This window comes from Haliotis rufescens, unplaced genomic scaffold, assembly GCF_023055435.1.
Source record: "Haliotis rufescens isolate VD_foot unplaced genomic scaffold, xgHalRufe1.0.p SCAF_3, whole genome shotgun sequence".
NCBI lineage: Eukaryota > Metazoa > Mollusca > Gastropoda > Lepetellida > Haliotidae > Haliotis > Haliotis rufescens.
The window spans coordinates 43,703,426-43,725,176 of record NW_025964001.1 but is presented as its reverse complement, the minus strand read 5'-3'; the positions used below and the strand labels follow the sequence as shown (position 1 = coordinate 43,725,176).

Genomic DNA, 21,751 nt, shown 5'->3' with positions numbered 1-21,751 from the left:
TGAGAGATGCTATTTGTCACATCTATTGCAGGTAAGGTCTTGAGAGATGCTATTTGCCACATCTGTTACAGGTAAGGTCTTGAGAGATGCTATTTGCCACATCTGTTACAGGTAAGGTCTTGAGACATGCTATTTGTCACATATATTGCAGGTAAGGTCTTGAGAGATGCTATTTGCCACATCTTTTGCAGGTTAGGTCTTGAGATATACAATTCGTTATTACACCTCTTGCTAACGGTCATGAGAGATTCAATTCATCAGATCTCATATTTTAGGTAAGGCCTAGAGATTACTTCTTTTCTATTCTAGGTTTTATGTCCTTATTCTCTTCTTTATTGTGAGGGTCTTGACAAAGGACTGAACCGGAACTTTAAAATTCAGGAAACATGTTTGCAACATGTGCTCGACAAAATCTATACTGAACTAACGGTCTAACACGTAGCCGACTGAACTATACCCCCGTCCAATATGGCACAACTTAACGAACATTTGTACTTCTCTTGTAGTCCTCAAATACAAGACCTCTTCAAACCTAGAAGTACCACGTGATATGTAAGTCATGTCAGCACATGACGACTCCACTGTACACGAGACAAGTTTCACAACGTTCGGTGATGATGTTGGAAAAAAAGACGGGGGTAAGTAAACCTTCCTACCCAATATTATCACACCAAAAATACGTTTTATAAAAAGAGTTGAATGATGTTATCTGGGAGACCGACCATTTGATACTTCGGTTTTTTGTTGGAGTGGTGGGAGTAGGGGGTGGGGGGAGGAGGGGGGACTAGATATTTTTTCATCTACATCTGCAAAACCCGATATTGTTTTAACTAAAACTATGAGTTTAAATGTTTTTTCCTCAAAATCACCTTGCAAAAAGGTCATTTTTGTGGCAGACAATTTCTTTTTCTCAACAGTGAGAAGCATAGTTATTTTTTCAAGCTTTTTCGGAGACAATATATTCGATACAATTCCAGCAATTGTGGTTGAAATGTGAGTGGTCTCACATGACATTAATTGGCTAATCTGTGTGTAGTCTCACATGACATTGACCTTACACTGTGTCATGGCACTATTCCAGCTATACGGCTGCAGTTTGTAAATAATTGGATCTGGACCAGGCAATCCAGTATTCGATATTGTGAACATCGATCCACACAGTTGGGATACGATTACATATATTCAACCAAGTAATCGAGCATGACTACCCGATCCATTTAGTGACGCCCTACGATAAGCCTAGACGGCTGCGGGCCTACTTGGCATTTGCGGTTAAACTGTGTGTGGTCTTTTATGACATTTGCAGTTAAACTTTGTGTGGTCAGAAAGGTTTCTTAAATTGTTGTGCTACTGAACCACTGGGAATAACTTACTTTAAGTAAGTCATTGTCGTCCCCTGTCCTTCCGACCCGTCGCATTTAGACAGTCCACATCGATCTTACACATCTCCCCCCGTGGGTATATTGGGCCCTCAGCAACCTATGGTTTTCGTTCGAGGCGACTTAATGTATGGGTTGGTCAAACTCAGTGACTTGTTTTATTGCGTGTCATCGACGGCGAGGATCGTTGCTCATGATGTCGATCACTGGTTTGTCTGAATATTTAAATGTCGCCGCCATATAAATGATGTATTCTTCAGGGCGACGTTAAAAATAAAGAAATAAACATACTTGTCTGTCAAAAATTCAAATAATCGATCACTTGCGAAAGATGTAGCTGTAGCTGTAGGAATTTCGATTCAGAATAGGTCCCCACATATGAGAAAATATGAGCGTTGGAAAATAAAAAACCCAAAACAACCTTATACTTGTCTGCCAAAAACTTATATAAAGTTGCAAAAGATCAGCGCACTCACATTAGAAAACAACCCAAACAGCTCCACCCTGCCGTGCCGCTCTTACACCCTGTAGCGATTCTAATTCAGTATATTAGGCTCTGTAATCTGGTTGAATGTGTGTCGTCATACCGACTGCCCATGTACCTGCTCCATCATTTGCACGACCACGTTATATAGCTGGAATAGTTCTCCCGCCTGAAACAATTAACAAGCAAAAGTGATGTTTTACAAATTGTAGACTTGCGTTTTACACTTCAGGTTATGGTAGCATAGGTCGCACTGCCCCTACTCCTGGACGACCTCGCTACGTGGCCTTGGAGGTCGTAGGACTCCTGTTCTTCACCAACACCTACTCTCTGATATCCCATCAACAGTTCTACCTCCGCGAGAGGGCAAAGCTGGAGTATGATGTGAACCATCTCAACGAGAGCCTCATGAATAACAACACAGATCGAGAGAACACCATACAAGCCAAAGCTACTACTGATTTGATTGTCATAACTCTATGTCTGATCCTACCTGCTAGTTTAACTGCTCTCCTGATGGGGGGACTCTCGGACGTGTTTGGACGGAAGATGCTAATGTATCTCTCACTAACTGGGGCAATGATTTATTGTATCAATATGATTATTGTTGTTCGGTTCAGTTTAAGCGTCTACTTCTTGTGTATAGGAGCGGTGTTACATGGATTGGGAGGTTTCTTTGCAACAATGTTGACAGCTTTGTTTAGCACTGTAGCGGACATCACTGAACCAGGGGATAGGAGATCATGGCGTATGATTCTGCTCTCCTTCATCCTGTTCCTGGCCTCTGCTCTTGGAATGTCTATTAGTGGAGTCTGGATTGACAGAGCCGGCTACCTACAACCACTGTACCTCAGTATTGCTCTCTGCATTGCATCGCTTTTTGTAGTCATAATTTTCATTCCAGAAACTCACCAGGCGGCGAAATCAAAATATGTACTGAAAGAAAATTTATCCATTATTAAACAAGGATTTAACTTTTACTTCGCCCCGTCAAAAACCCGCACGTTAGTCGGTTTGTGCCTCGTGACATTCATCACATCTTTTTCTGTGGACTTTACGAAACAGATGATCCTGAACCTGTTCCTTCTTACCCGCCCCTTCTTCTGGTCGACGACCCATATCACTCTGTACTCTGCCGCTAGGGTGTTGCTGTCTTGGTTCGTCATCTTACTGACGACAGGGTGTCTCAGACGAGTCATGTCCGCCATCAGCCTTGCTCTCGTTGGTGTCCTGTCAAACATCGTGTCACTTGTCCTCATCGCGGCCAGCACCAACGACCCCATGATATATATAGGTGAGAGTACATGCATCTACGTACTTGTATTACGTTCATCCCATACAGCAACATGGTACTCTGTCCCGTCATATACGAGCTCCGTGTTCTTGTCGATAAGACCGCCTCCGTGGTCTAGTGGTAGAGCGTCCACCCGGAGAGCGTCATACCAAAAGATGTTGAAAGATGGTACTTGTCGTTACCCTGTCTCGGCAATAAGGGGATAAAACAAGGACTGGTGGCTCGGCGACAGTATACTGTGTCTGAGTGGGGTATTCATGTTCAACTGCGGCAACTGTTCTCAGTTGGCTAGCTATCACTATAAATCGGCACCAGTCCGGAATAGTATAATCAGCCACGCACACACACATACAAGCACACGCACACACACACACATACACGCACACGCACGCACACACACACACACACACACACACACACACACACACACACACACACACACACACACACACACGTGTGTGCACGTCGCTATATAAGTGCAATGATCTTGGACGCGACGTTAAACCCAATTTCTCCCCACCTCTAGTCAGGGGAGCGGAAGGTCCGTGGTTCGATCCACCGTCTGTGGCATACCAAACGACGTTTCAAAATGATACTTGTTGTAACCTTGCATTGTGCTCAGCATAAAACAAGGACAAGTCGACTTTGAATCAGTATACTTTGTCTGAGCGTGGTATTCATGTCAAATTGTATCAAGCACTACAAACCGGGATACGGCTGGACTTGTACAATCACAAGCACGCACGCACGTCCATAACTGCTTTGTAAGTGCAATAATCTTGAACACGACGTTAAATCCTAAAGAAGAAACTCACCTCAACTCTCGGGCTCACCACACCCATCTACTCCAACCCACGGTCTCTTCATATTCATGAAGTGATGTATTCCTTGACGTGAAGTAGCTGATAATAGTAATACACCATGGCACTAAGCTACTTCCATGTGCTAACTACAATCTTCTGTTTCAGCGGGTGTGGCGGGCGTATATGCCCAAGCAACGGGCCCTTTAATGAGAGGGTTTATGTCTAGTCTCGCAAGTCCTGACCAGCAAGGTAAGCCAGCTGTTTCAACAACAAATTTTTCAAAGTATTCCCCAGAAACCCCTCTCCCTGAGCAGACACTATGGGAGCCCAAACAATCACTTTCAACAGCACCATCACGCGCGGTAACACTATTACCTTGGTAATGTAATATTATGCGGAATGAAAAAAAGAAGATTTTTTACACACACTCTATTTAACGAGCTCAAATCATGTATGTACAGCTGTTACAAACTTTGTGTTGTTACTCTCGAACAGTAAAGCTATATTGCATTTTCATTATAGAATCGGAAATGAAGCCGCCGTGTTCTGACATTGTAATTAATATTATTGCAATCTCAATATTAGGTACTTCATATACCTATAAAAGCGAACCAATATTTCTGATATCTCAATTGTCCAACCCTTTACCTGTCGAGTCGATGCAAATTGATTTGCGGACCTTAATAACAATAGCGTTGACCCTGCCCTGTAGAGCTATATGAGCTTACGATCTTTAACTTGAAAACCGTAAAATGCTATGCTGCTTTGTTGAAAGTGACAGACCTATCCCGTAAGGTACATTATAAGTTGTAGCAGGATCCCTCGGGGTAGATGGGTTATATGCGTCCCTCTTTAGGTCTTATACCACTCGCCGGAGCAGCCTATGTAGCTGGGATATAGCATAGGTCTTATACCACTCGCCGGAGCAGCCTATGTAGCTGGGATATAGCATAGGTCTTATACCACTCGCCGGAGCAACCTATATAGCTGGGATATAGCATAGGTCTTATACCACTCGCCGGAGCAGCCTATGTAGCTGGGATATAGCATAGGTCTTATACCACTCGCCGGAGCAGCCTATGTAGCTGGGATATAGCATGGGTCTTATACCACTCGCCGGAGCAGCCTATGTAGCTGGGATATAGCATAGGTCTTATACCACTCGCCGGAGCAGCCTATGTAGCTGGGATATAGCATAGGTCTTATACCACTCGCCGGAGCAGCCTATGTAGCTGGGATATAGCATAGGTCTTATACCACTCGCCGGAGCAGCCTATGTAGCTGGGATATAGCATAGGTCTGATACCACTCGCCGGAGCAGCCTATGTAGCTGGGATATAGCATAGGTCTTATACCACTCGCATGAGCAGCCTATGTAGCTGGGATATAGCATAGGTCTTATACCACTCGCCGGAGCAGCCTATGTAGCTGGGATATAGCATAGGTCTTATACCACTCGCCGGAGCAACCTATGTAGCTGGGATATAGCATAGGTCTTATACCACTCGCCGGAGCAGCCTATGTAGCTGGGATATAGCATAGGTCTTATACCACTCGCCGGAGCAGCCTATGTAGCTGGGATATAGCATAGGTCTGATACCACTCGCCGGAGCAGCCTATGAAGCTGGGATATAGCATAGGTCTTATACCACTCGCCGGAGCAGCCTATGTAGCTGGGATATAGCATAGGTCTTATACCACTCGCCGGAGCAGCCTATGTAGCTGGGATATAGCATAGGTCTTATACCACTCGCCGGAGCAACCTATATAGCTGGGATATAGCATAGGTCTTATACCACTCGCCGGAGCAGTCTATGTAGCTGGGATATAGCATAGGTCTTATACCACTCGCCGGAGCAGCCTATGTAGCTGGGATATAGCATAGGTCTTATACCACTCGCCGGAGCAGCCTATGTAGCTGGGATATAGCATAGGTCTTATACCACTCGCCGGAGCAGCCTATGTAGCTGGGATATAGCATAGGTCTTATACCACTCGCCGGAGCAGCCTATGTAGCTGGGATATAGCATAGGTCTTTTACCACTCGCATGAGCAGCCTATGTAGCTGGGATATAGCATAGGTCTTATACCACTCGCCGGAGCGGCCTATGTAGCTGGGATATAGCATAGGTCTTATACCACTCGCCGGAGCAGCCTATGTAGCTGGGATATAGCATAGGTCTTATACCAATCGCCGGAGCAGCCTATGTAGCTGGGATATAGCATGGGTCTTATACCACTCGCCGGAGCAGCCTATGTAGCTGGGATATAGCGTAGGTCTTATACCACTCGCCGGAGCAGCCTATGTAGCTGGGATATAGCATAGGTCTTATACCACTCGCCGGAGCAGCCTATGTAGCTGGGATATAGCATAGGTCTTATACCACTCGCCGGAGCAGCCTATGTAGCTGGGATATAGCATAGGTCTGATACCACTCGCCGGAGCAGCCTATGTAGCTGGGATATAGCATAGGTCTTATACCACTCGCATGAGCAGCCTATGTAGCTGGGATATAGCATAGGTCTTATACCACTCGCCGGAGCAGCCTATGTAGCTGGGATATAGCATAGGTCTTATACCACTCGCCGGAGCAACCTATGTAGCTGGGATATAGCATAGGTCTTATACCACTCGCCGGAGCAGCCTATGTAGCTGGGATATAGCATAGGTCTTATACCACTCGCCGGAGCAGCCTATGTAGCTGGGATATAGCATAGGTCTGATACCACTCGCCGGAGCAGCCTATGAAGCTGGGATATAGCATAGGTCTTATACCACTCGCAGGAGCAGCCTATGTAGCTGGGATATAGCATAGGTCTTATACCACTCGCCGGAGCAGCCTATGTAGCTGGGATATAGCATAGGTCTTATACCACTCGCCGGAGCAACCTATATAGCTGGGATATAGCATAGGTCTTATACCACTCGCCGGAGCAGTCTATGTAGCTGGGATATAGCATAGGTCTTATACCACTCGCCGGAGCAGCCTATGTAGCTGGGATATAGCATAGGTCTTATACCACTCGCCGGAGCAGCCTATGTAGCTGGGATATAGCATAGGTCTTATACCACTCGCCGGAGCAGCCTATGTAGCTGGGATATAGCATAGGTCTTTTACCACTCGCATGAGCAGCCTATGTAGCTGGGATATAGCGTAGGTCTTATACCACTCGCCGGAGCGGCCTATGTAGCTGGGATATAGCATAGGTCTTATACCACTCGCCGGAGCAGCCTATGTAGCTGGGATATAGCATAGGTCTTATACCACTCGCCGGAGCAGCCTATGTAGCTGGGATATAGCATAGGTCTTATACCACTCGCCGGAGCAGCCTATGTAGCTGGGATATAGCATGGGTCTTATACCACTCGCCGGAGCAGCCTATGTAGCTGGGATATAGCATAGGTCTGATACCACTCGCCGGAGAAGCCTATGTAGCTGGGATATAGCATAGGTCTTATACCACTCGCCGGAGCAGCCTATGTAGCTGGGATATAGCATAAGTCTTATACCACTCGCCGGATTAGCCTATATAGCATAGGTCTTATACCACTCGCCGGAGCAGCATATGCAGCTGGGATATAGCATAGGTCTTATACCACTCGCAGGAGCAGCCTATGTAGCTGGGATATAGCATAGGTCTTATACCACTCGCCGGAGCAACCTATGTAGCTGGGATATAGCATAGGTCTTATACCACTCGCCGGAGCAGCCTATATAGCTGGGATATAGCATAGGTCTTATACCAATCGCCAGAGGAGCCTATATAGCTGGGATATAGCATAGGTCTTATACCACTCGCCGGAGCGGCCTATGTAGCTGGGATATAGCATAGGTCTTATACCACTCGCAGGAGCGGCCTATGTAGCTGGGATATAGCGTAGGTCTTATACCACTCGCCGGAGCGGCCTATGTAGCTGGGATATAGCGTAGGTCTTTTACCACTCGCCGGAGCAGCCTATGTAGCTGGGATATAGCATGGGTCTTATACCACTCGCCGGAGCAGCCTATGTAGCTGGGATATAGCGTAGGTCTTATACCACTCGCCGGAGCAGCCTATGTAGCTGGGATATAGCGTAGGTCTTATACCACTCGCCGGAGCAGCCTATGTAGCTGGGATATAGCATAGGTCTTATACCACTCGCCGGAGCAGCCTATGTAGCTGGGATATAGCATGGGTCTTATACCACTCGCCGGAGCAGCCTATGTAGCTGGGATATAGCGTAGGTCTTATACCACTCGCCGGAGCAGCCTATGTAGCTGGGATATAGCATAGGTCTTATACCACTCGCCGGAGCAGCCTATGTAGCTGGGATATAGCATGGGTCTTATACCACTCGCCGGAGCAGCCTATGTAGCTGGGATATAGCGTAGGTCTTATACCACTCGCCGGAGCAGCCTATGTAGCTGGGATATAGCATAGGTCTTATACCACTCGCCGGAGCAGCCTATGTAGCTGGGATATAGCATAGGTCTTATACCACTCGCCGGAGCAGCCTATGTAGCTGGGATATAGCATAGGTCTGATACCACTCGCCGGAGCAGCCTATGTAGCTGGGATATAGCATAGGTCTTATACCACTCGCATGAGCAGCCTATGTAGCTGGGATATAGCATAGGTCTTATACCACTCGCCGGAGCAGCCTATGTAGCTGGGATATAGCATGGGTCTTATACCACTCGCCGGAGCAGCCTATGTAGCTGGGATATAGCATAGGTCTTATACCACTCGCCGGAGCAGCCTATGTAGCTGGGATATAGCATAGGTCTTATACCACTCGCCGGAGCAGCCTATGTAGCTGGGATATAGCATAGGTCTTATACCACTCGCCGGAGCAGCCTATGTAGCTGGGATATAGCATAGGTCTGATACCACTCGCCGGAGCAGCCTATGTAGCTGGGATATAGCATAGGTCTTATACCACTCGCATGAGCAGCCTATGTAGCTGGGATATAGCATAGGTCTTATACCACTCGCCGGAGCAGCCTATGTAGCTGGGATATAGCATAGGTCTTATACCACTCGCCGGAGCAACCTATGTAGCTGGGATATAGCATAGGTCTTATACCACTCGCCGGAGCAGCCTATGTAGCTGGGATATAGCATAGGTCTTATACCACTCGCCGGAGCAGCCTATGTAGCTGGGATATAGCATAGGTCTGATACCACTCGCCGGAGCAGCCTATGAAGCTGGGATATAGCATAGGTCTTATACCACTCGCAGGAGCAGCCTATGTAGCTGGGATATAGCATAGGTCTTATACCACTCGCCGGAGCAGCCTATGTAGCTGGGATATAGCATAGGTCTTATACCACTCGCCGGAGCAACCTATATAGCTGGGATATAGCATAGGTCTTATACCACTCGCCGGAGCAGTCTATGTAGCTGGGATATAGCATAGGTCTTATACCACTCGCCGGAGCAGCCTATGTAGCTGGGATATAGCATAGGTCTTATACCACTCGCCGGAGCAGCCTATGTAGCTGGGATATAGCATAGGTCTTTTACCACTCGCATGAGCAGCCTATGTAGCTGGGATATAGCGTAGGTCTTATACCACTCGCGGAGCGGCCTATGTAGCTGGGATATAGCATAGGTCTTATACCACTCGCCGGAGCAGCCTATGTAGCTGGGATATAGCATAGGTCTTATACCACTCGCCGGAGCAGCCTATGTAGCTGGGATATAGCATAGGTCTTATACCACTCGCCGGAGCAGCCTATGTAGCTGGGATATAGCATGGGTCTTATACCACTCGCCGGAGCAGCCTATGTAGCTGGGATATAGCATAGGTCTGATACCACTCGCCGGAGAAGCCTATGTAGCTGGGATATAGCATAGGTCTTATACCACTCGCCGGAGCAGCCTATGTAGCTGGGATATAGCATAAGTCTTATACCACTCGCCGGATTAGCCTATATAGCATAGGTCTTATACCACTCGCCGGAGCAGCATATGCAGCTGGGATATAGCATAGGTCTTATACCACTCGCAGGAGCAGCCTATGTAGCTGGGATATAGCATAGGTCTTATACCACTCGCCGGAGCAACCTATGTAGCTGGGATATAGCATAGGTCTTATACCACTCGCCGGAGCAGCCTATATAGCTGGGATATAGCATAGGTCTTATACCAATCGCCAGAGGAGCCTATATAGCTGGGATATAGCATAGGTCTTATACCACTCGCCGGAGCAGCCTATGTAGCTGGGATATAGCATAGGTCTTATACCACTCGCAGGAGCGGCCTATGTAGCTGGGATATAGCATAGGTCTTATACCACTCGCCGGAGCGGCCTATGTAGCTGGGATATAGCGTAGGTCTTTTACCACTCGCCGGAGCAGCCTATGTAGCTGGGATATAGCATAGGTCTGATACCACTCGCCGGAGCAGCCTATGAAGCTGGGATATAGCATAGGTCTTATACCACTCGCAGGAGCAGCCTATGTAGCTGGGATATAGCATAGGTCTTATACCACTCGCCGGAGCAGCCTATGTAGCTGGGATATAGCATAGGTCTTATACCACTCGCCGGAGCAACCTATATAGCTGGGATATAGCATAGGTCTTATACCACTCGCCGGAGCAACCTATGTAGCTGGGATATAGCATAGGTCTTATACCACTCGCCGGAGCAGCCTATGTAGCTGGGATATAGCATAGGTCTTATACCACTCGCCGGAGCAGCCTATGTAGCTGGGATATAGCATAGGTCTTTTACCACTCGCATGAGCAGCCTGTGTAGCTGGGATATAGCGTAGGTCTTATACCACTCGCGGAGCGGCCTATGTAGCTGGGATATAGCATAGGTCTTATACCACTCGCCGGAGCAGCCTATGTAGCTGGGATATAGCATAGGTCTTATACCACTCGCCGGAGCAGCCTATGTAGCTGGGATATAGCATAGGTCTTATACCACTCGCCGGAGCAGCCTATGTAGCTGGGATATAGCATGGGTCTTATACCACTCGCCGGAGCAGCCTATGTAGCTGGGATATAGCATAGGTCTGATACCACTCGCCGGAGAAGCCTATGTAGCTGGGATATAGCATAGGTCTTATACCACTCGCCGGAGCAGCCTATGTAGCTGGGATATAGCATAAGTCTTATACCACTCGCCGGATTAGCCTATATAGCATAGGTCTTATACCACTCGCCGGAGCAGCATATGCAGCTGGGATATAGCATAGGTCTTATACCACTCGCAGGAGCAGCCTATGTAGCTGGGATATAGCATAGGTCTTATACCACTCGCCGGAGCAACCTATGTAGCTGGGATATAGCATAGGTCTTATACCACTCGCCGGAGCAGCCTATATAGCTGGGATATAGCATAGGTCTTATACCAATCGCCAGAGGAGCCTATATAGCTGGGATATAGCATAGGTCTTATACCACTCGCCGGAGCAGCCTATGTAGCTGGGATATAGCATAGGTCTTATACCACTCGCAGGAGCGGCCTATGTAGCTGGGATATAGCATAGGTCTTATACCACTCGCCGGAGCGGCCTATGTAGCTGGGATATAGCGTAGGTCTTTTACCACTCGCCGGAGCAGCCTATGTAGCTGGGATATAGCATAGGTCTTATACCACTCGCCGGAGCAGCCTATGTAGCTGGGATATAGCGTAGGTCTTATACAACTCGCCGGAGCAGCCTATGTAGCTGGGATATAGCATAATTCAGTGTAAGAATCTCTCTGACTCACGTAATCACCAACCCACATGTAAGTAGCACATGGGAAGGGGAGACATGATATATGTCATGAATGACATGTGTACGCGGATACATTTACTTCAGTGAGTACATGATTGTGTGGACACGAGTTCTAAAAAGGCATTATCGTTTTTTTCGAAAATAATTCAGATACCTTTTGGGAATTAACGGTTTAACAATGGCGGGTATCACACCTCCATGTCAGAATGATGAGATCTGATTGGTCCACGTGTTTACTTGCGGAAAGACTGTGATGGCATGCAAAATATATTAATGAAAACCCAATGTTTTTTTATCGTCAAACAAGTGCTGTTGCACGTGCATGTCATGATGGTGTGTTTCGGCGCCGTCAACTTCTTAAAACGTTCTTTTGACAGATCCTCTGGATTGGTAAACGTGGGTCATGGTACGGGCCGGCTAATCTGCCTTTATTTAAGTTCCATTTGTTCCAAATGGCCACTGTGGGACCTGTGTAATTGAGGATTGACTGACTAATATTTTGTTCGGTTCTTTGGCGTATGAATCGAACTTTTGTAAGAATTGTACAGTTTGCACATCGGTTTTTCGATTCATACCCCAATGAACCGAAAGAAGTCAGTCAATCCTTATAATTAAATTCGACAACGTAAGACATATTTTATCTACAATAGTTTAACAAAAACCAGTTAAATATATCAAAGCAGACAAAAATGACGAGATTGATAAACATTCCAGATGTATGAATACATACTGTGACGTGACATGAATCAGGTGATCGTTTAATTTATGCACATAACTTTACACGCCTACACAGTCAGTAGCCAATCAACGGAGAGTAGGGTCAAAACAATGTTCATATGACCTGTTAATTAAGGCAAAAGGCGAGAAGAACTGAAACAGTCAGACTGTAATATGCCCAGGAGAAGGTGTCTCTTTCAAATGACATGGTCAGTTACCGCCAGATTCAAACATGACTTCCCTGTAAACGGGAAAACACAGTTGGAAAAATGCTAGTTAGAAATGAAACCCGAAGACATGAAAGTTGAACCGAGGCGAGCGGGAAAGACAGGCGAGCAAGCCTGCACGTTTGCTGTTTCATTCATCATCGGCCTTCGGTTTCAAAGGGTAGTTTGGACAACGAATACGCATGAAAGTCGCTAAATGTCCTGTGCATATCGATACACGTGAGCAGAAAGGGAATTCCCTCGACTGTAAAATTGGGATTCCCCGACATTACGCAGTAATAAAAGTAGTGCGCCTCGGTGGGCGTGACTTAATTTTTTACATTCATTGGGAAATGAACGCAGTAACACGCGACCAATTCAGACAATCAGAACGAAAATTTGATTATACCGATCTATACCGAAAGTATTACAGTAGTAAATTAAAGACTTTGTCCATAAATTGTGTCTACTTTGGAAACTTCGATTCGCTGTTGTGTTGACTCCAACTGATTTCCGAGACGATTCTTCGCCACTGGGTGCTTGAACCTTCCATTTCCTCGTACAGTAATAAACTCCCCAAAGTTATTAACAAGATGCTGCTGATGAGGCCACATTCGTTCTGCTTACTGTTGTGCACGGACAAAGTCTTGATGCAGTCACGAGCGTCACCTGACCGGTTTGTGATTGCTCGCAACTTAAACAAATTTGTTCCCCACTGGCTTTCACAAATTATGCTTATTTGGAATTTAACATGACAAAGTGAACATGTTATGCATGTTTGGACTTCTAGTGTCGACCTTGATAAAATTCACAACTTAATTTCAATTTGCATGAAGAATGTACGAGAAAGATGACATGATGCTACGAACAACTATTTAGCTGCCATTCTAAATGCTGTTATTTAACTTTCAATGTAACCACCTAAATACTGATTGCTCCTGGTCTGTTTAAAAATCAAATCTTGACCAACCAAACCAGTGATTGACTGCATGAGCAACGATCAACACCGTCGGGGCATAATGACATACAATCATCAAGGTCACACATTCTAACCACTCCAACCACAACATGACTCAGGGCTAACTTGGGCTACATGCCGTTGGTTCAAGAAACAAGGATCCTGCAAAAGAGTGTTTGTAGTTTCAATCTGTTTCAGGTGCCATGTTTTGTGTGATTGATCTCAGCGAGATGGTCTCGACTGCAGTGTTTACAGTGGCCGGAGGTCTGATCTACGAGGCAACACTAGCGATATTTCCGGGCTTTGTATTCATTGCACTCGCTCTCATCCTACTCTTTGTTGCCGTGGCTCTGTTGTGAGTATACATTGTGTTTGTTCTGGTAGTGACAGCACTACTGATTGTTGCCATCACGTGTTTGTTCCTCTTTGGGTGTTTGACCACAAGCCGAGCTTGTGGTAGTGGCATCTCTAGTGTTAGTAAACATAAGCCAGGTTTCTGGTAGTGGTAGATCTGGTGTGAGTAAATACAGGCCACGCTCCTGGTAGTCGCAGATCTGGTGTGAGTAAACACAGGTCACCTCTTGGAAGTGGCAGATCTAGTGTGAGTAAACACAGGCCACGCTCCTGGTCGTGGCCGATCTGGTGTGATAAAATACAGGCCACTTCTTGGAAGTGGCAGATCGAGTGTGAGTAAACACAGGCCACGCTCCTGGTCGTGGCAGATCTAGTGTGAGTAAACACAGGCCACGCTCCTGGTCGTGGCAGATCTGGTGTGATAAAATACAGGTCACGCTCCTGGTAGTCGCAGATCTGGTGTGAGTAAACACGGGTCACGCTCCTGGTAGTAGCAGACCTAGTACGAGTAAACACAGGCCACACTCCTGGTAGTGGCAGACCTTCTGTGAGTAAACACAGGCCACACTCCTGGTAGTGGCAGATCTGGTGTGAGTAAACACAGGCCACGCTCCTGGTAGTGGCAGATCTGGTGTGAGTAAACACAGGCCACGCTCCTGTTAGTGGCAGATCTGGTGTGAGTAAACACAGGCCACGCTCCTGTTAGTGGCAGATCTGGTGTGAGTAAACACAGGCCACGCTCCTGTTAGTGGCAGATCTGGTGTGAGTAAACACAGGCCACGCTCCTGTTAGTGGCAGATCTGGTGTGAGTAAACATCTCTGAATAATAATAAGCATGCTCCTGGAGGTGGAAGATTCAGTGTGAGACAGACCTGTTTTAGATAGTGTCATGTCATGCGTCTTCTTGTGTGCAGTGTTGAGACATTTGCTGTATTCTACGTAATCGAAGTTGTCTGAGCATACAGTAAGAAAGCCTAACGGAGCCGCTTTGTCACCTTGATTTTTTAAATAGAAGTTTCTTTATGTTTCAAATATTTGCTTATGTTTTCGATATCTCGAGTTTTTCTTGTTACTTCGATTATATTTTCGTAATTTAAATAATGTTTTGTTATTTCGAGGGGTTTTTCATTACTTCAAATATTTTAGATTTTTTCTATTATTTTCTCGTTAGTTCAAGTCTATTTAAAAAACTTGACATTTCGAATTTTCCTCGTTGCTTCCATTATTCCGATTATTCTCAGGGGCAGTGGGGTAGCCAAGTGGCTAAAGCATGCGTTCGTCACGTCGAAGGCCCGGGTTCGATTCCCCATATGGGTACAATATATGGTACCCATGTCTGATGTCCCCCGACGTGATATTGCTGGAATATTGAACAAAATCGGCGTATAATCACCCTCACACACTCCATTATTTTCTCGTTGAAATGACGAGAGAGAAAAAAACCGAAATTTCGAGTTTTTGAGATAAGCTTGACATTACGAGGAAATAAACGAAGTAACCAGAAAAAAACTCGAGGAGACATATAAAAGAGAGAGAATATAATTGAAATAACTAGAAACTGATTAAAAAAATGGCGCCATTAGGCTTTCGTATGTCGTCAATGATATTACTTTGCCCACGATCAAAGTATTAACGATAGTACTCTTATCTACTGACAATGCTGCAACAATCACATTTCATTCGTGATCATTCTTGCCAATTGTAGATTAATGAACAATGCATTTCACCATTTTCTTCAGCATCGCCAAACGACTCCAGGACCGCAAGGGAGACGGAAGCATAGATTAGAAGATATGTCCATCCTCCGTATAAATACATGCATGTTGAATAACGGAAAACGTCAAACGAAGATGCTCATTCTAATGATAAATCGTTACCATGGAAAATCCTGGTTATAAAACAACATGAATATCCGTAAAGAGATATCCGGAAAAACGATGAACAAGAATATCTACAGATCTTGTAATATTTTGCCTGTTGTCATTAATCATGCAGTTATATTCGACACTGAAAATAAAGTATACAATTGTAAAAATTAAACTTGACAGTTGTAGGATCTATTATATGTATGAACTTACAATATTTATTTAGATAATTAGTTGGAAGTTTAAATAATTAATCCATGAAAATAAGAGGGAATAAATTGGTACCATTGCTGAGTAGAGATTAATTGTTTAAAGGTGAGGACATAAGTGGGACTCGGGCCAACGGGAATATCACATATCATGATGGGAGTTATAAGGTTCGAAATAGCATCCGAACTGTCAGAAATAGGGGAGTCCTACGAGCAAATGAAACATAAATGGTCTGAGGGAGGTGAGCCTAAATTCTTGGAAATCGTGGAACCCACCAACAGAGGACCAAATAAGGAATCGGGGTAAGAACGAGTATGGACTAGTCTTTTGCAAGGGGGAAAGGGTGCGGACCTTTGGTAAACGGTAATGATGATTGTTGTGACGTAGGAACCCGTGTTTTTGACGTAGAAGCGAACCCAAAGTCAGACAGTCATGGGCGCACCCGCTCTTGTCTATTGTCACTGAACTCGTACTCAGAGACATTCTTAAGGCATCACAGTTTTGACTGAAGCCTTGCGGCCGAAGTCTCTTATTCAAGTGTTTATAAATCAAATGCAATTATATATAAAATAGATTTCTCTGTCCCCGTTAACAGTAATATGGTCGACAAGACTCAGGAAAAACATGGCTAATGGAAATTACGCTTTCATCCCAAGTACCAAGCTGTCCGACTCCCCATTGTTCTCGGTGCCTACCGTTTGATACCTATGTACCTATTGTCGTGAATGTTCTTCTCCGGATTATTTCTCCTCCAGTACACGGGGACGGAAGGGAGGCTTTCTGTATGCATGTTCCACCTATACGTTTCGATTGACACTTTCAACCGGAAAAAATTCCTTGCAGGTGTCGTTGAGTGTTACCAGATCATGAACGGTTTCTAATCACTCCTCATGCAATCCCCTATATGTGTCCACGAGTACTTTACATCATGAAATTAATGTGTCACCAAATATATGTGAGTGTTGATCCTTTGGCAAATGTGCTCTATGGAAAGTATGCGAGCGTTGACCCATGACCTAAAATGCATCATGGAATTAATGCGAGAAGTATTGCCTCTGAACTATGAAAAGACTATACGGTAGTCTGTAGATCAAGGGAGATAGTTCTATCGCTATTCAACTTCTGTATCACAATGAATGCGACGCTTCGGTGTGCATGCTAACACTGTTATCACGCAGTGTAAAAAAGAAGTTGTATATTCACAGAACGTTTTCCCCAGTTCATCGGGGCGGTCGGGTAGCCGATTGGTTAAAGCGTTCGCTCGTCACGCCGAAAACCCGGGTTCAATTCCCGACATGGGTACAAAGAAAAAAACAACCAGGAAGCATATTTATAACAATAGTCCTGTGATGGTTGAGAAAAGTTTCAGGAATTTGATCAACATACGCAAAGTAGGCAGCTCTTTTCCAGTCAACTATGAGCTACCCCCGCCACACCACAGCTACGCGCCCAGGTGGCGCTTGAACCTATGACTTGATGCATCGCCCTTTACCCTGGCCTTGGTAGTGAGAGCATTAGTGTGAATTTTGAGCTGGCCATTACAACTGGTTTACCCTTCTGGTAACTGAGGAAAACTGGTGATTCCAGAGAACCGCCATTGTTCACACTGAACAAGTGAAGGATAGCTCTAACTGGACAAAGGGGATGTGGGTGAATACATGGTAGTCTCACCTCATACATTCTTTCCTTAAACTGAATAGTTTTGGACCAGTTCACTCTCACTCCATGTGAACAGTCCGAGTATAACTTCCTCTTGAAAACTGCTTCGTGCTTGAATTATTTTTCTCCGAGTCAGGGAAAGGTTTGACTTGCGAAACAATCCAAAAAACATCATCAGCATATCACTCCACAAGTTTACATGTGAAAGGTTGCTAAATGCAAGCACTCCCCTGAGTTGTAGCAACATGATCGGTGTCATATGTTCTTTGTACAACAAGTCCTTTAATTCTTGAAGTTCCCCTGAGAGTAGACTTCAAAGCCAACTATTTGAAATGGGTGCTCATACCCACAAACGATGCAAAATTCGCATAATATTCATGCACTGTTTAATTGAAGTAGGATCTTATTGCGAGTGAGGCAGCATAGAGCACAACCATGCCACACTGTGACTGGGACGGGAGCCTTCCCTATTAACTCACAAAACTTCAGATATGCACTCAAATGCAGGTTGTACGTTCTCACGGTATTCTCTGAGAAAGTCGATGCACGATATTCAGAAACTTCCTGGGTCGTACGTGAGCTCTTCTGCCAGCTTGTTTTGACCATCTGCAATACAGAAACATCCTTGACTGCAGGGACATTGAATTTACAAACTCTGAGAGCACCATGGGGACTGACTTACAACACTGAAACCAGTTACTGAGTAATGTGCACAATTTTGAGCATTTTAGACTCATGAAGTCGTTACATAGTGTCTGGAATGATGTTACAATTGCCGGGTGTGTGAATGTCTTTTATTGTGAAGTTACACGCGCACTTAACCAAAACAATTCACGGAGTGCTTTCTTAACCAGCTGCCTTTGTTAATCACAGACTTTGCCACAACACTGTCTGTATGCACAACCATGGCTTTATCCTTCCATTCATTGGCCCATTTTCTCACTGCCAGAACAACTGCCGACATTTTCCTATAGTTAATATCCAGGGTATCAATTGCCGTCCAATCAGCTTGCCATGCTGAATAGTGCCACTCCCCACTGCTGCTGTGCAAGCATCCACATGAACTGGATCCGTTTCCGTTGAAACATAATACACTGATCCATTAAATATGGCAAGATGAGCTAGCCACCGTGCCAAATCGCGATAATACTGCATTGACGCTACAGGCCACACATCGTGTCCAGAATGCGTCGAAGAAAAAGTTCCTCTTAATATTGCCTGGCATGCCCAATTTAATAATCCTGCTAGTCCTTGCATTTGTCGTTTTGATGCTCTTCTTCTGCTTTAAAATCTCTTTTGTTTCTCATTTAACTTAGACGGCTTCACAGGCCCTAGCGATGGTGTCTTTATAACAGTATCTATATCCACACCCATGAAGGTAAGTTTCTGGGTGGAGCCCACCACCATCTGCCAACTAATATGTAAACCAAGCTCCCCTAACAGTCCAATAAGTGTATGCAACGTTGCATTACATTGTTCATATGAAGGAGCAAAAATACAATAATCATCAATGTACACCGCCAAATGTTTGAAGCCTCTCCTATGCATCATTCTCTTAATGGCCTGAGAAATCCCATGGCAAATGCTGGGACCTAACTGGGAACCAAACGGTAAATGTGCATCAAACAGGATGGTAGGATTCTTTAGACCATTAAATTTCCGCTTTATACCAGTCATTTTATAGTCTGTTGGGTGAATCCCCACTGATCTGTAGGCTGATTTTATGTCAACTTATGATGACCTTTTGCACTGCATACATGGTCAAAATTGCACTTCTAACCATGGTTGCACTTACCCTTTTACATTTTCCGAATCATAAATCCTTGCTCTTTCCCTTTCAAATCCTCAAGTTTTCTTTGTGCACTTACAGCCTTTGGTATCTACATTTCACAATTTTTGATGTGCATTCGGGCATGCATAATATGTTCCTATGTTTTTTTTCAGGTGAACAACTGACTTCACCTTTATGCTAACACCTGGTATCATTATTTGTTGTGATTCATAATACCAAGCGATGATAGTACAGTGTGTTTTTAATCAGTTGTGTGAGACACGTGTTGAATTACATACATTAAGATTTCAATGTTAGCATTACAATCCCAATTACACCCTCAACACAAGCGAAGACCGTCACCTAGTCCAGGTGACAAGTGGAACTATTTCAAGATTGCTATCTCTGTAATTTCTGGAGAAGCTCGTATGATTTTGTTATATCCTCTACTCCTTAAAACAGCATAGAAAGTTTGGTATGAGCGTTTATAAGCATGCCCTTTGTCACCTAGATGTGAAACTCTTCTTGAAATGCAAATGCAAACGTGAAAATGATCAGTTCTCAAAGTCATAAATCAATATAGCTGGCATCCCCAAACATGAACGTAAATCGTTGCTAAGTATGCATATCAACCATGTACCCTTGCCAATCTGTATAACAGAATACGTACGACTGTAGGTAGCATTAACATTTCCTTAGTTCTTATCATCAAAGTGCGAAACATGTTTTTAACAGATTCTGCAGAATACAAGAACGATGTACGATGTTCGATTGCAATACATACATAGTGTCTTTAATGTTTTTAAGCGTCAAGTATTAAAGCTATTACCCTAATGGTAGCCTCAATGACACGATCCATATATGAATTCGTGAGTAAATGCAAAACAAATAATGTCTCTAGCCTTATCTAATATACTCATTTCATGATCGATCCTTAGGTAGAATGTCAAGTGGCAGTAATATTCACTATATATTTCTACGTATAAGTAATTCCATTGAATCCTTAAGCTTCATACGAATCAACAAAAAGAGAGATACATATACAAGGTGAATGTACCATCAAATTGTCAGAAGTGCAAACAAAACGCTAGTTACCGATTGTTAATTATATTAATCACAATGTCAAGATGAAATGTCTATTCACACATTCAACAATGTATGCAATGTTGTTATTTTTGTAGGATTAATAAATTTAGAAAAAAGCAAAAACAGCAAATGCATAACGGCTAAGAATCAAAACATGGACAAACCTATCAGTCAATGAAAACGGTTACCACGGCTGCGCTGACAGCTTTAGGCCACACCCCCAATAGGTTCGTTTTGGAAGCGGAGTTCGTAATTTCAACACTTTCAGTTGGGCATTTTCTGCGAATATTATGAATTTATTTCTCTCGGAATTGACGAAATGTATTTTAGAATTGATATTCGCAAAACAATACAATCATTCTCTTCACTTTACTTGCCCTTTGAAGCGATTAACCTTTTTAATTGTTTACTTCTTGTCACCCAGGAACAAGCGCTTACACAAATCCATAGGAGCTCAATGATTATTTGACATTATAACTTGAACTATTCGAAAAGTTCGAAAAGATATTTTGGACTTACTGATCAGTCAATCGTGTGGTTTGATCGACATGTGGCGATAGATTTAATATCTCCAAGTATATTCCTAAATAAAGATTTTCCGGATTATTGAAATCATAATAGTTAAACGCTTTATTGCTTGAAACATTTATTCAGTTTTACTTGAAAATAACCTCGCATAGGATCATTATGTATTAATGGCGTGTTACCACAGGGGGTCCTGGTCTATTATTGTTATAGACAGAATATCCTTTCAGTCAATACAGTTTTTAAAGGTGAAACCCTATAAGTTATTCAACTGTCTTTGTTAAAGCTGAGTCAAAATTCCTTTTCGAAATTCAAAACTTCAACTACTCCCCCACCAACTGCATATAAAACCCAAACCCATATCCGACTCAAGAATATGAAATTGTCGGTCTATAAGTGATGTTACAGTGTCATATACCAACATAAACCCAACAGGATCTACAACTGTATTGCGACAAGGCCACCTTTGCTCTGATCGTTCTTGTTCCTCATGAAGCGAAGAACCTTCATCTGTCTGTCGATGGTGTCAGATTCATCCTCAGTCGCCAGGCTCTGCCAGCCCCATGCCCAGCATACCCTTTATCTTAGGCGCACTGGAACACGTCCTCTATCTTCCCCCGCAACTTTGTCCTGGCTGAACTCTCCGGTGATGATTGGGCCGTCAGCCCCAAAGTCAGAATTATACAGACTGTTAATTTGCTGCTTGAAGAAGTGTTTCAGTGTT

The 21,751-nt window shown here is 44.4% G+C and overlaps 1 protein-coding gene across 2 annotated transcripts in view; it reads left to right on the top strand.

The window, feature by feature from the left end:
• The window catches only part of LOC124123877 (proton-coupled folate transporter-like), a 39,592-nt gene extending 23,566 nt beyond the window's left edge, over positions 1-16,026 (top strand). For both annotated transcript variants that reach the window (XM_046487070.2, XM_048402981.1), the window contains exons 2-6: positions 507-638; positions 2,096-3,157; positions 4,126-4,209; positions 13,756-13,912; positions 15,651-16,026. In XM_046487070.2, coding sequence (XP_046343026.2) covers positions 560-638; positions 2,096-3,157; positions 4,126-4,209; positions 13,756-13,912; positions 15,651-15,699 — 1,431 coding nt within the window. In that variant the 5' untranslated portion in view covers positions 507-559 and the 3' untranslated portion in view covers positions 15,700-16,026. The remainder of the gene's footprint in view (positions 1-506; positions 639-2,095; positions 3,158-4,125; positions 4,210-13,755; positions 13,913-15,650) is intronic.
• Positions 16,027-21,751: the final 5,725 nt, after the last annotated feature.